This window comes from Mchenga conophoros, linkage group LG5 (assembly GCF_057382185.1).
Source record: "Mchenga conophoros isolate Kocher_MC1m ecotype Shallow Benthic linkage group LG5, M_conophoros_male_GT1.1, whole genome shotgun sequence".
Taxonomy (NCBI): domain Eukaryota; kingdom Metazoa; phylum Chordata; class Actinopteri; order Cichliformes; family Cichlidae; genus Mchenga; species Mchenga conophoros.
This window is the reverse complement of record NC_140530.1, coordinates 32,115,849-32,130,051: the sequence shown is the minus strand read 5'-3', so window position 1 is coordinate 32,130,051 and position 14,203 is coordinate 32,115,849. Positions and strand designations below refer to the sequence as shown.

At 40.9% G+C, this 14,203-nt stretch overlaps 1 protein-coding gene across 7 annotated transcripts in view; it reads left to right on the top strand.

Moving 5' to 3' along the window:
- Window positions 1–14,203, top strand: part of anks1ab (ankyrin repeat and sterile alpha motif domain containing 1Ab) — a 54,251-nt gene that overhangs the window by 17,878 nt on the left and 22,170 nt on the right. For 6 of the 7 annotated variants that reach the window (XR_014892509.1, XR_014892508.1, XM_085274935.1 and 3 more), the window contains 2 exons: window positions 5,169–5,241; window positions 12,266–12,381. Coding sequence is in view for 5 of the 7 variants with exons in the window: in XM_085274935.1 (XP_085131061.1) it covers window positions 5,169–5,241; window positions 12,266–12,381 (189 nt within the window). In the remaining 2 variants the exon portion in view is untranslated. Of the gene's footprint in view, window positions 1–5,168; window positions 5,242–10,712; window positions 11,559–12,265; window positions 12,382–14,203 lie in introns of those variants that run through there. The other variant, XM_085274938.1, reaches the window with a different exon arrangement.

Genomic DNA, 14,203 nt, shown 5'->3' with positions numbered 1-14,203 from the left:
GTACCTGGGAGAATTAATGCAGTTTTAAAAGCAACAGATGGACTTTATATGAACTTAATCGACAAACTATTCATGCCTTTGTTTTTGAAAGCAAGCTTTACTTCTGGTGGGTGCAATGTTTGCACAGTTCTGTGTGTTTTAACGTATATGATGGCAACTTTCTCTTTTTGAAATCACATAAAATACCCTAAAGGTTTTTTGCAACTATTGTTTGGGGAATTGTATGCACCGGATGAGGCCATATGCACATGAAGACATTTCAGCACTTTAGTTATTACGTAATTAATTTCCTCAGAAGCAGCATTTTTTGGTGACAGGTCTTAATAAAGGTGCACTTAAGCTTAGATGTAATGCACTCCTGATGAGTGTGTCTATGTGATATAGAATGTAACTGGGTTAATTCATAAAGTAATGTGCGGTCTGTATTGCTGGAGGCATATGCTGTGTGTCCCACGTGCCTGACTTCCAAATGAATCAAGGCAATCCACAGTGTTGATGCCACTAGCGAAGTGCATAGGGCTTTTTCAAACACTAAATATTACATCAAATAAGCCTGGCTGTGTCTCTGGTGTCACTAGTGGAAGCAGAATCAGTTTTTCAGGCTTGCAAAAATCTTCATGCTGATTATGAATAGACTACTCCAGTGTTTCTAAATATAGTCTCTAGCCTGATTCGCAATACTGTGTTCATACATTTTAAGGTGACCCCAGCCTGTTAATTGGCTTGCTTGAAGTTGTCAGAACTTGTAGCTGGATTTACACTTGTCTGTAATAGCTGAAGGATATTGAATGTTATTTTTGTAGTAGATTCTTTTATAACAGAGTGACTGGTACAGATCATTTGCCTTGTTGTTCTTGATGCATGACTATACACCTGGCCAGTGGTAGGGCTGCCACGATTAGTCGACTAGTCACGATAGTCGACGACTAATTTAATAGTCGACGCGTCGTTTGAAGCTTTGTAAGATCCCAAAAGACGCAGGAATAAGTAGTAGGATTTAAGAGTGTAATAACGGACTGAAACAGAAGATGGCAGCACTGCATGTACAAGGATGCCAGCTGCCGTTAAACCCCGAAGAAGAAGAAGCTGTGTCCCAGAATTCATAGCGCGGCCCAGCTCAGTTTCCAACAATGGCAGCAGCTGGTTAGTTTTAATATTACTCTTATTATTCTTTCTGAGTCATAAAATAAACGTTTAACGTGTTTTCAGGCGAGAATGTAGCTGTGTAAACTTCAAATATATGTTCAGTTTATCAAGACACCACATATTTTCAAAAGCGCTCCGACGTTTTCAGAGACGTCTGTTACCCACCAGCTCGATAGCGAGCCAGGGTTCAAGCCTCACTAGAGCCCGTGAGAACACCGGACTCTGGGCAAATCGTTTTCAAACCCACCGCCGTCTTTCGCTACTCAGGTTAAACATGAAATATAAGTCACTTAGATAACTTAAAATTGTTATTGTTTGGCTTTTTTCAGTATTTTATTTGTTCCTGAGTAAATCGGCTGAGTTTATTGAACTCCACCGCAACAATCTGCACATTTCATTAAAATTTAATAAACTTCCATCTTGTCTTTATTTTTAGTTAGCACATACCTTAAACACTTCAAGCTGTAAGCTAGTGATAGTTATATAAGAGCAGATGCATGCTGGTGCAATAAGTCTGTTTAACTACAATAGATGCATGATCTGATTAGTCGACTAATTGCAAAAATAATCGGTGGACTAACAAAATAATCGTTTGTGGCAGCCCTAGATTACAGTGATTATTATTCATAGGAACGGGGAATAGGGTTGTAATAAATAAAATATAAGGATGTCCATTTGATGGCCCTGTAATGTACTGGCAGTCTGTCCAGGATGTACTTTTTCTTTTGTCCTCTGACCAGTGTCGCCAACTCCAGAGTAAGGAAAATCGCTATTGGCTGTCCTAAAAGTCGCTAGAAGTCGCTAAATTATGTCATCGCCTAATTTGCATAATTGGTCATGCTAATGTATTGTAACCTATGCAGTTGGAGAGAGAAATAACATCGAGGAAGAGAGATAAAGTCAGTAAAAACGTCTTAAATCCATTTATAATTTATATTTTTTGGCAATTATTGTTTTTTTAATGTCACAATTCCAAACCTGCTCCTTTATCCGGGCTTGGACCGTCAAAAGTGACCCGAAATAGGCACTCTGTTGGAGTTACTTTGTGTGTGTGTGTTTATAAGTATTTTAAAACCTTGTGGTCCACAAAACAACATAACAGTAAAAGAACTGACTGCGTTACAGTCATGCGCGATTCATTTGCAGTTTGGACGCATAGGTTTGAACGTCTCCTGCCCTGATAGCAGCTGGGGGTGAGCGCTTTGGCATGGGCGAGGTGCTCATGGCAGCACCCGCTGCTTATTGAGAGTAAGGGCGATATGCGTTTTCACGTCAAAAAGTCGTCATAAATAAGGCTCCAATAACACCAGAAGAAGTCGCCAGATTTGTCGCTAGTCGCTTTTTATAAAAAAAAAGTCGCAACACTGCCTGTGAAAGCTAAGATAGAACACATCCCGCCCACAGCCCTAGGTTGGAGAAGTAGTTAACAAAATGCAGAAGTAGACTAATAAAATTCACATCTATTTCATCTTTGGACGTCTATTTTTATTTTTTAAGCTTCAACCAAATTTCTTTAGCAGGTGAAGGCTCCAAATACACAGGTCTAGAAACCAGTTGGCGACCCAATGGCAAATCACTGGTCACTAGGAAAAATGTTTTTTCCCCGGCCATTTGGTGAGTGATTGTGCAAAATTAGCCTCACAGATTTGCTTTGATTGCTAGCAAATTTGCAAGGTTGTCTATAGTTTGTAATGAACCGACCCGTCAGCAAACAGATCAAACGTTTTCAAGTTTTACTTCCACTCAGCCAGTAGTATGCAAGTGTCTGCCGGCAAGTTGGTGTGGGTAAGTTGGTGTAAACTGTGGGTAACGGCAACAATCTGCTAGTGACCAATCACAATGAGGTGTTTGGTGCAAAACTTCCTTTGTAACTTTGTAACTCACCTACACATTTTTCCATAGCACCAGAGATTGTCAAGGTGTTGTCGACTGAGCGCTTAGCTTGGTGTTTAGGGTAGTTTAGGTAGTACCAAAACCATGACTGATTGAATAAAATTGATAGTGGACATAAGTGTATTTGGAACAACAGTAAGCTTCGGTTCAATAAGAAGCGATCATTAGAATGAACTGAACATGATTTATTGATGTACAAAATTCAATTTGAGGTATTTGGCGTTCAGACCCCGATGGCCTAGCACAGCAGAACATAATCCCAGCTGTGATAGGGATAAGGGCAGGACCCCCCCCCCAGAGTCTAGACGCTGGTGGTGGAGATGAAGATGGAGGCTTGAATGGAGCCTGAGTGATGAGAGGTGGTGATAGGGAGGAGGTGAGTTGCATGAAGGCGACTGCAAGGAAGAATAACAGATGCGCAGTGAGATTTAAAGTAGCCGAGTAAAGGCTGATCGGCCTGAAGGAGGCCAGCAGAAAACTGATTGGACTAGACATGTGATGTCATAATCAACTTGACAGCGTGGGAAAGTGGAATTGATGTAAAGCTTAGATTATCCGTCAACACCTGGGAAGCAGACAGATGGGTGACGACAGATCTTCCTTATTGAACTTACGCATAAGCTTCATTTAAATGTCAGTCTCATGAAGAGGATGTTTCAGAGCCATTTCAGCTTATTTCACCGGGCTAAAGTCCAAACTTTAGATATTTTTTTCTTTTTCACATTTCCTAAAATTGTAAAACTTCTAGATTAACATGCAAAAACAGATTTAATTTTATTAGTTTATTTTCTATGAATTTCAACTTGAAGATGTCAAACTGTTCCATTTTTGAATTATTGTGTTTAGTAACAATGCAATAGTCTCTCTCAGATAATTAAACTACTGATAAAAACAAGAAATCGCAGATAATCCACACAGGGTTATCACCTCTGGCTAAAGCTGGAAAAATCTCCAGCATCGCTAAGGCTGCAAATTTCACTAGCTGGCAGGCCAAGTTGCACCTCTAAACTACCTTTATGCCAGTGAAGATAAAAAAAAAACACTTGGAAAGTCCTGCTATTCTTGATTGCGTCATTTCTTGACTGTTTTTGTGCACAGCTGGGATTCTCTGTCTCGAGTATATAGCAAATGCTGTGTTTCAAACTTTGGAGTGTAGAGTGTAAAGCTTGTTTATTATCATTTTTATGCAATGAAAAATGTAGAAAGTAATTCTATCTTGCCTTTCTCAGTGCTTCAATTTTTGACAAACTTTAAATCAAGTCTATGAAGTGCAATAATAAAATACTGGAGTTTTCTTCAACTGCTGAAATGTATATTCCTATATATCTGTGCATATTCATTTCTATTGGGATGAAAAAAAATAATGTTCATAGCTTGTCTTCCTTGCCTTTCAAATATCAGCTGTGATACCTTTATCAGTCTCCAAAAGCATTTCACTAGAATCTGCACAAATGTTCTGTTACTCAGCAAAATAAACAAAAACAAACAACCTTAAAATATATTTTGGCTCTGGAAAATCAGAGTCCTCTTAAATAAACACGCTCAGCTCTAAGCCCCAGAACAACTCTTTTTTGAGTTGTTCTGTAATCTCCTGCATGCAGCATTGTGCACACTTAATCTTGCAGTAAGCTATTGCTTTATTCTCTGAAGCCTAAATAACACAGGTCTGAGGGGGCAATCAGTTACTCCCTGAAACAGTCAACAGCAGCTCTCATTCTCTTGGGGCTTAGTTTATGCATTTTGGACCTGGTTACAGAACTTCCTAGATATTCTTGCTTCACCTTAATCAACCGTCTGTGTTTTTGCTGAGTGAAGCATTAGTCATTGAATTGCTGTCCACGTTGGACTGTTGCTCGTAATCCATCAATGCAAAGTAGCCTGCCTTCTCTCCAACACTCCCAGCAGTAGCAGTGCACAGACCTAACTCTTCAGGCAGTCTCACTCCTTCCTGTTTTATAATTGGTTTGGCTCAGGTAGGATAAAGGAAGGTTGGATGTGTGTTTTACATTAATGCATTAAAGTCGAGCCATTATGATGTGTTGCCTTCTGTTTTAAAGTCATGAGTTAATATGTCAGTCTCGGGTAAGGTAATTTTTCACCAGTGTTTCACGTTTATTTCTCTTCAACAGATTGAGAAGATCATGAACTTAATTGGAGCAGGAATTGAAACATCCAAAAACAAGCAGCCCATACCAAGTTCAGGTAATCCATCAGTAACCAACTTGAATTTGGAGTCTTTTCTTCTCCACAGATTTGACTTTGTGGTGTAAATGCAAAATAACAACACTGTCTGAGGTATTAAGGAATGTTACTCATTTACCACTGATGAGTTAATTGAGCACGATTTATATAGAATATTATCTGCAACCAGTCATTTTACACCAGCAAGAGCTCCTTCATGGCATTTAAACACGCCTTCAGAAAGGACGAAGAGCTCTTTTATTGTTCTCACAAGTTACAGTGATTCATGCTGACTTTTGTTTGGCACATCATTGTTGTTATTTATTACTCACAAGGTTTCCACTTCATGGGAAATCAAATTCTAAATTCCCCTCAGTGTTGTAATTTTTTTTCTCGTGGTACTGTAGATCTCAATAGGGCTTGATTTGATAGTACGCTTCATCAACTGTCCTTCAGGCAGTACAGAGGGAGAAGCCAGCTGGCATCATCTCAGTTTGTTTAGATAACGCAACTGAGTTGATACAGTGTAAACCTACCCCCATTACATACTCTGTAGGAAAGGAGGCTTTGTCGTACAGGACTGTGTAAGGGTGTTTTTCTGCACAGGACTGCGTTTTACGTGTCTCATCAGATTTATTGGGATAACATTTTCATTAGTAATGTGCAGTATGCTTTATGGGCTGCAGTGTCTGCTAACGAGAGAGTTTCTTTCATCATATTTCTGATTCAATGCTGTCATTTCTTCCATAACATCTTCCTGTATTCCTCTTACAAATGTCCATTTGGTGTATTTATGTGATTGCTTTGACCACTTTTAATATAAAATAGTGAAGATTGTAAATTTTCTGTTTTGGATTTAGCATTAAATTTTATTTTCAGTCGTCATGTCAGGAAGACAATTGATTTCTGTTAGCCTTGAGAAGTAAAACCTATATTGTAAAAGTAAATAAACATTATACAGCTTTTTGAGTGGCAACAATATGGTGAAAATTCTCAATGTTTATGATTTCCCCTAAAGTAAAAAAATGCCGATCAAAGTGCTTTTAAGAAACTCACAATTTAGAAATGTACATTTTCAAAAGAAGAGGACGAAAGTATATCAAAAACAATAAAAATAAACTGTTCTTAGAAATCATTAAACGTACTTATTTCATCACAATTCAATTCTTTTAAGGATAATTTCTGTTCATTCATTATCTTTAAGCTCAAATATATCTTTTTTTAAGGAAAGCTTGTTAATTTATCATTTTAATTTTGACTTAAATTCCAGCTCAGTGAGCAGTGTTGGATTAAATGCTATCTAAGCAATTAAGACCTGGAGTTATTCCACATTACGTAAGAGCAAATATGGTGTTTGTTTTCGCTACACTTATAGGTGTGTACTATTAATAGTCCTTGTTTGAAGAATGACATGCTGAAAGTGTCCCAGATTCAGCTGAGTCATACACTTGCTGCTCCGATTTAAATCGGAGATTGTGCACAACTAGTTCTGATGGTTGCCAGGATGCTTTTTTTGTGTCTCTCTTAATAAAAAGGTCATATTTCCTTTTTTCACTGTGTAAGGGAAGGATCGGCTACCCTTCAGAGTAATCACATGGGGAAGGAGGTACACATAGATAGGAGGGGAGAGATGTAGGAGGGATTATGCAAAGATGGAAACCTAAATTGTAAATCTTTATTCCACTTTTAGCTTTTGTTGTGACAGGATGAGGAAAAACTTATCCACTTCATAACACAAGTGAAGGATGGTCATTCATCTTCTCGAAGCAATTTCTGAAAAGAATCTGATTTTCTCGGCTAGCAAAATGTTAATGCAGTTTTGTACCATATAAATCCTCAAAGATAATGATGTTTGTGTTGTGTGCCCATCACAAGTGCCTTGATTGTATGAAAGAGTTCACTGAGTAAATGTGCTTAGAATAAGAGAGGGACTGGAGAGAGACCGCACAGCTAACAGCACACAGGAGGCATCGGCTCGGTTTGTGTACAGGCACACTCTGACGTTCAAAGGAAAAGAGTCCGCCTTCAGTTTCTCTGAATTAATTCAGCTTTGCGGCTCATTTTCTCCAGTGCTTGGGTGTGTTGACAAGGAGCTACTGCTTTTCTCCTGCTCTGATAAAAAGGCATGGCTTTATCTACACACAACCTCTACCTCTTCTTCGGTAAATAGGCCATTCGGGGTGTTCCGTGGAGCCAAGTCTAGACCTCGTAGTGCTCACACAGCACAGAAACCCACTTGGACAGATTTGACAGCTTGGGCTGTTTAACAGGGGATAAGACAGTGACCCATTTCCCCCCACCCCCCATAGGAGAATTGGATCCTCTGTCAGTCAGTAATTAGGTTTTACTATCGTGGGAGGTGTTCCTGTCCCAAAAGAATGAAAAAAATTGGGTGGGGTGGATGGTATTTTGAGCAGTTTTGTTGTATCGTAAAAGCTGAGATTGGTATGAGGCTTAGAAGAAAAGTGTAAAGTATGAGAAGGAGGAGTTGTGGGATCTTGTAGTGAATCATAATTAGTCCACTTCAATCCTTCTTACTTCCTATTACCATCTTATCTCACCCATATGTTTCATCGCCGCCTCCTCTATTAGTCTTTTTCCGTCTTATCTCTCTTGCACATTCTCTCCTTCTCCCTTCCTTTCTCCTTCCCCCTATCCATCATTCTTGTCCTCAGTCACAGAAAATTTAATAGCAGCCTCTTTTCCTGATAACGAATGATGAGCATCGGTCCTTGTGGATGACTGACAGGTCATTGAGACCTGACTTGGCCTTTCACCTAATTGTTAAGGGCGAAGAAACAAAGGTATACGTGGCCAATTAAAGAGAAGGTTCAATCAATAGCCCTTCACTTTGCCTCCCTGTGTTGTCATTGCTTCTCCTCGCCCTCTCTACCTTACTGACTGGCTGGCTACCCATTGGGGAATGTGTGAGGTGATTGCAGGCTGCTTGAAAGCCTGCATAATAATGCTTTGCCTGGAGCTGTACTGGGATAACACCACTGGACACCCTGCATAAGTGAGTGAGAGAGTCTTTCAAGCCTTGTTCACCTGTCATTAACATGCATTTTTGGTCAAGATCACAAGTGGACAGTTCTAATTACAGGTGTGAATATACTCAAGATGTACCGAGATCACATAGCTCAGACCTCCATTGAAGGTGGTTTGATTCACCTTTTTTGTATATAAAAGATGAACGTAACATTTGGGACATCAGGGATTGGTTTGTGTAGACTGCATTTCAAAGCTCAGGTGTTGGGTTAGTGGGTCCTGACATGTTGTGGAAAAAAGACAGAATAATGAAAGATGGACATATTTAGATGAAAAAATGAAGTGCTAAACTTGGTTAGCAAATGCTTCCATAAACCGTGGAGGTGCAAAGCACATACCACACATATTCACAATTTAGTTCTAATAGTACATAAAATAATAGATTTTTATGCAATAAAACTGAGGCACAGACTCTTGAACTGTTTAAATGTCAAAAGGTCACCAACACCACAAAGAAAGTTACAGTTCAATAACTATAAGCTATCTACTTCAGGTACTTTAGCATTGGCTTCATTTTTCAGCCACTTGACTGCAGAGTTGCACTTGTCAACTGAAGCTTTGCTAGTCACTAAAATACAGCTGTGCATCTGCCATTGGCTTTAGCAGTTTGAACACCTGTGGCTATTATTTATTATTACTTCTGCGAAAGACTGTTGGATGATTTTGTAATTTGTGAAAGGCACTTTAATGCAATTCAATTCAGTTCAGCTCAATTTTATTTACATAACACCAAATCACAACAGTAGTTGCGTCAAGGCACTTTATATTGTAAAGCCTACAATAATACAAAGAAAGAAAAAGCCCCTCTGAGAAAGTTCTTTGGTGACAGTGAAGGAAAAGCTCCCTTCTAACAAGAAGAAACCTCTGGCAGTACCTGGCTCAGGAAGGTACTGCCATCTACTTAGTGATAGCTTACAGTAATCTGCTGTTGTGTAGAGCAGTGAGATGCTGGTTTGAAAAATTAGACTGCAGCAGGAATCTGGTATTTGGTCTTATCATTAGTTTTTGTCATTGTCTCTCTTTTTCCCCTTATTCTCTTTCCCCTCAACCCCCAAACCAGTCGAGGCACATGCCTGCCCCTTCCTGACACTGGTTCTACAGTGTGTCTTTTCCAGTTAAACAAGGTTCCTTACTTCCCACCATCATGAAGAGTTAGCTCACAGGGGGCTCAATCATTGGGGTTATATTGTATTGTCTTTACCTCCAATTCAAATGTCTTGGGATGTTGCAAATGATTAAAAGCGATAGCTTGGCATTCAAATGCCAAGTGTGAACTTCTGCAGTTGTCCAGTTGTGATCAGATTACTAAAGACATGTTAATGCCACACATGACCTGATTTGTTTATTTTTAACCCCAATTCTAAAAATTTTATGTCATCTTACTTTCTTATGCAGGCTTTTTCCTGTAAGAAGCCTCTGTTGTGCTCTAAAAATGGTTGACATGACATGAGCATCTGGAAGTACATAGTGGAATTTGCCTCTTTTCTGTCATGCTGGATGAGATGGAGAAGAGGCAGGTCTCGACATGTCCTCTTCTCTTCTCTTCTCTTCTCTTCTCTTCTCTTCTCTTCTCTTCTCTTCTCTTCTCTTCTCTTCTCTTCTCTTCTCTTCTCTTCTCTTCTCTTCTCTTCTCTTCTCTTCTCTTCTCCAAGTGTATTAAAAACTCTGCTGACTTGAATCAATGCTGCCCCCCCTTGTCCTATCATCAAAGTAAGATGTAAATGAATTAAAGCCTTCTGGTAATAAGCAGGGATTTGAGCAGAGTCTTTGTTTCAATATCCCATGTTAGCCAAAAAAACTGGCGTGGCTCCTGCAGAACTGGATCGAGGTCCCATCATCCCTTTAAATTCTAGTCATTCTTAGCTGGAAAAGACTGTGATTTGGGGCTTTCGGAGCTTGTTCCTCGCCTCTGATGGTGGTGTCCTTTCTCCACTGGCAAGATCAGAGTGCTTCTGTGCAATTCTAATCAGTGCAGTGGAGGGGGAGAGAGGGGGAGAGGTACGTTAAGGTTAGAAAGGCACTGCCAGAAAAGAGTGAGTATGTGTGCATTTTATTGAGAGAGAAAGAGGAGCAAGATATAATGGGAAGGGGTAGACAGACAGACGATGAGTCGAGAGAGAAAGTGTGCGTGCGTTTGCATCTGTCTGTGTGTTTGAGAACGAGAGGCAAGGAGCAAGACAGAGTGAGGGAGAGTGCAAGCCAGAGAGGGAGAGAGAGGCAGAGGGAGGGGAAGTGATATAGTGGGAGAGAGGTGGTTACGTGGAGCAGCACCCCACTTCATCAGGCAGCATACGGCAGCCCTGCAGTGCGATCACACAGTATGGGTATGGGGCTATGAGATTGAGAGAAAGAAAGCTGAGAGAAGCGAGAGAGACAAGAGGGGGGGGGGGAGTTACAAAGAAGAGCTTGAGGGATTTGCTTGGATGAGAAGGGGGGGGGATGAACAGTGAGTCTGTTGGCTGTCGTGGATGTGAGAAGGACGTGGCGGCAGTGGCTGAGCTTAAGGCAGATCGTTGGTCTCCTGTGTAGAAGTAGCCAGCGTGAGGACGCTATGCCCTGTGAGCAGTGAGGGGTAGCGTGTGTGAGCCAGGAGCAGCTGCTGTGACTGCATCTGCGCTGCCTGCGTGTCTCCGACAGGCAGGGGATGCAGCAAACCTCTGCCCTGAGCACAGAGGCTGCTAGCTGCACCCAGCAAGGGGAAGAACCAGGTGGGCTGGGGAGGGAGTGGGGGGCGCCTGCCTCAGGAAGGAGCTACCTTAACCGGCACTGTGGTCCTGCAGTGATCCTCGCTTCAGAGTCAAGAGGCTCACCTGCCATCTGTTGGATCTGAACCTGGATTTACTGCTTTCAGAGATGAGAAGCACGTTCTTTGGCTTAGCCGCACATCCAGCAGCTTGCTGAAAAGTGTGAATGTGGGCAGCACAGGGAGCACTGGTACCACCAAGGACATTGAGCCTTTTTCCTTTGGCAGACAGCTTACCTGGAGCTTTATCAAGGAATCTAAACTTGGATTTTATTATGAATTGAGGAGTTTGGAATCAGCACACTGTGGAAAGCCTAAGCCAACGTTTCTTTGATGTAGGATTTACAATATGTCTACCTGACCGTACTCCGTGTGGCTGTGGAGTAAGGACGAAATATGATTTAAGCAAATGTCTATTCCTTGATCAAAAATTACACGCGTACCTCAACAGTACTTTAGAATGCTGCTACCTTCATTGTATGAGCCTTGTCCTAGCTCTCAAAGAGGTTGACCAATGAAGCCATGGGACTCAGCCAGAGCTTTACAAGTATGTGGTGAAAACCCTGACAGATTCATTTTGGGGGAGCTGAGTATTTCTGTGTTACATCCTGATGGAGTAGTTTCTGATTTTAGAATAAGTGACGGGGATATTTTTAACAGAGTAAATAATGTCAGGTATATGAAAATGTCTTATTTAGTGAAACATAATTTCCATTTCCACTCAGTCTGAAAATGATCTAGTCTCTTGACTTGTAGTGGTGTGTTGTAATGATTTTGGACGAACTAGGCACTTGTTTTTACACTTGCTCATCTGCTCACTAAAGGAATGCTTAGTGAGCTCGGTTTGTTGGAAGATGCTGTAGTGGCTCAGTCCAACATAACTTAACAATACAGAGCTTCAGATGGGCTCCCTTCCCCGCACTACCTCCACCCTTGCCTGACATATCTAGTCAGTCACACTAACACCAGTGGGTGTATATTAGCCTAGTCAGTCCCCTGCAGGGCTTGAGCGGTGCCTGCAGCACTTCCTTTCCTCCTCCTGTGTTTGAGTTTAGCCGGGCCCCCGCCTGTACTGTGGGAGCCCCTCACCCCCGGCCTGGACCCTGTCTCCCCCCTACCCTGCCTGGTGCTGCTGCACTCGGCTCTGCTTCTGCTGGCCGAGGATGATGTGGCAATGCCATGTGTCGTCCTCTGAGTGCCGCTGCTACCGGCTGAACGGCTTCTCCCTGCTGAAGCGCTTCCCTCTCTCGGCAGATGGGGCCTGTGGTAAAGCCCTGGACCAGCCGGTGGGAGAGTGGCTGGAGCACGTGGGGCTGCCGCAGTACGAGAGCAAGCTCCTGCTCAATGGCTTTGATGACCTACGATTCATGGTGAGTCACCTGCAGCATGTCATCTCAAGGGTCGGTTCCACTTTACATCACCCTGTCTCTCCACTGTCAAACAAGCTGCATTAGTCTTTTTATGTCACCACTCTGCTTGTCTCTTGGTAACTCCACGCCCCCTTATTTCTGTCTCTCACTCACCCTTCCACTCTCTCTCTTCCTTTATAACACTTTCCCATCTCCTCTCCATAACTCCTCCTCACCTCTGTGCAACGCATGACCCAGCTAAAATTTATGGCCTCTTCCTGAATCCCTATAAAGAGTATGAGCTGTCACCAGTGGGAACACACAGACAGCCAACATTCATTAACTTTTTCCCAGCATTCCCAGTCATCTCATTTACTGCAAAATTCAAATGTCTGTCTCCACATCGATTCCCTTGATTTACAGCCACTGTACTTGACCTCTGTTTAGGTATAGTCACTTAACCAGGACAAACAATTCTTAATATAAGCACAGCATGTTTTATCCTAGATACACTTTGCATGGTTGATTGCTAAATCTTATTAAATCCTCCACAGATTATTCTCTGTACTATCCATATGGTGGGCCTATCTTGCATTTACTGTACAAGAGATGATTACACTGCAGCAGCATGCTGTTGTGCTGTATTTTTTTTTTTTTTACAATGATATGCTGCAATTGCATTACATATGTTTGCATGCATCTATTTTTCTATTTTCAAATTTTTTATTTATACTGTAAAAAATGATCAAAATCACAGTTTTTTCCACTGTGGTGGCTAAAAAATGATGCCAGAGATAAGTTTTCCTAAAACATAAAAAGTTATTGAAGAATTATATACAATTTAGCATTTTTTTTATGCAACAGTAAGAATCTAATATTAATATATTCATACTAAAGTGATGTCCACAATCTGTCTGAAAGCTTTATCATGTTTCCCGTAAAGAACATTGTGAGGAAACCTGATATTGCATTTGACAGGGATAGCCAAAAACACCACTTTCCATCTGATAGTCATGTTTCTCTGAAAACATGGCTATATGCTGTAAATAAGTAGGCCTGGGGGTAACATTTCTCAGGCCACAGAGTTGCAATAGCACCATGGGTTATATGATACAGTGCGTCTGATGTCACAGTGGAATTCAGTCAAGTGAGACCAGTGAGGTCAGAAAAAAAGAGTGGTTGTATTGACAAATCAGTATAGTTTATAAGTGCTACTGTCTTTTCTGGATTTCTTTTCCCATTTTGGGTAGAAATGAGATTGCAGTATAGTGGAAATTTGTAAGAATGTGACCATTCAGATGGACTCAGCTTTATATTTGTTTATGAGGCGATAACACAACTATAAGAGCATGGTTGTAAAACATAAAGGAATACAGTATTTGGTAGGTGATTACAGCTACACTAATAAATCAGTTATCTCCAGAATAATACACTGGAGTTAATTAAGTTGGAAGTAATTTACACACTGAGAGATTTGGAAATGCTGTTATGTAATTAACACTAGTAACAAAAGGGCAAGTTGACTTTTTTCAGTCAGAAAATGTCCAGCAAAAAACACATTATGGATTCAGCCAGTTGTACTGTACTAGACAAAACTCAGGTCATCTGTATTAAATTCAGACTTCAGTGCATAAGATTTGAGGGGATGAGTCCTTTGGCACTAAAAAAGGATGATTTCTAACCTTGACTGATTAAATCTAATCTTTATATGTTTTTAGTCCTCTTGCAAATGACCATGTGGGAGCAGGTACTTCATTTAGTTGATGGAGAAATCTGTTCTTCTTATTGATTTGTTACATAGGCAACATAAGCCAACAAAAGCCAGATGCAACAACCAGGTAGA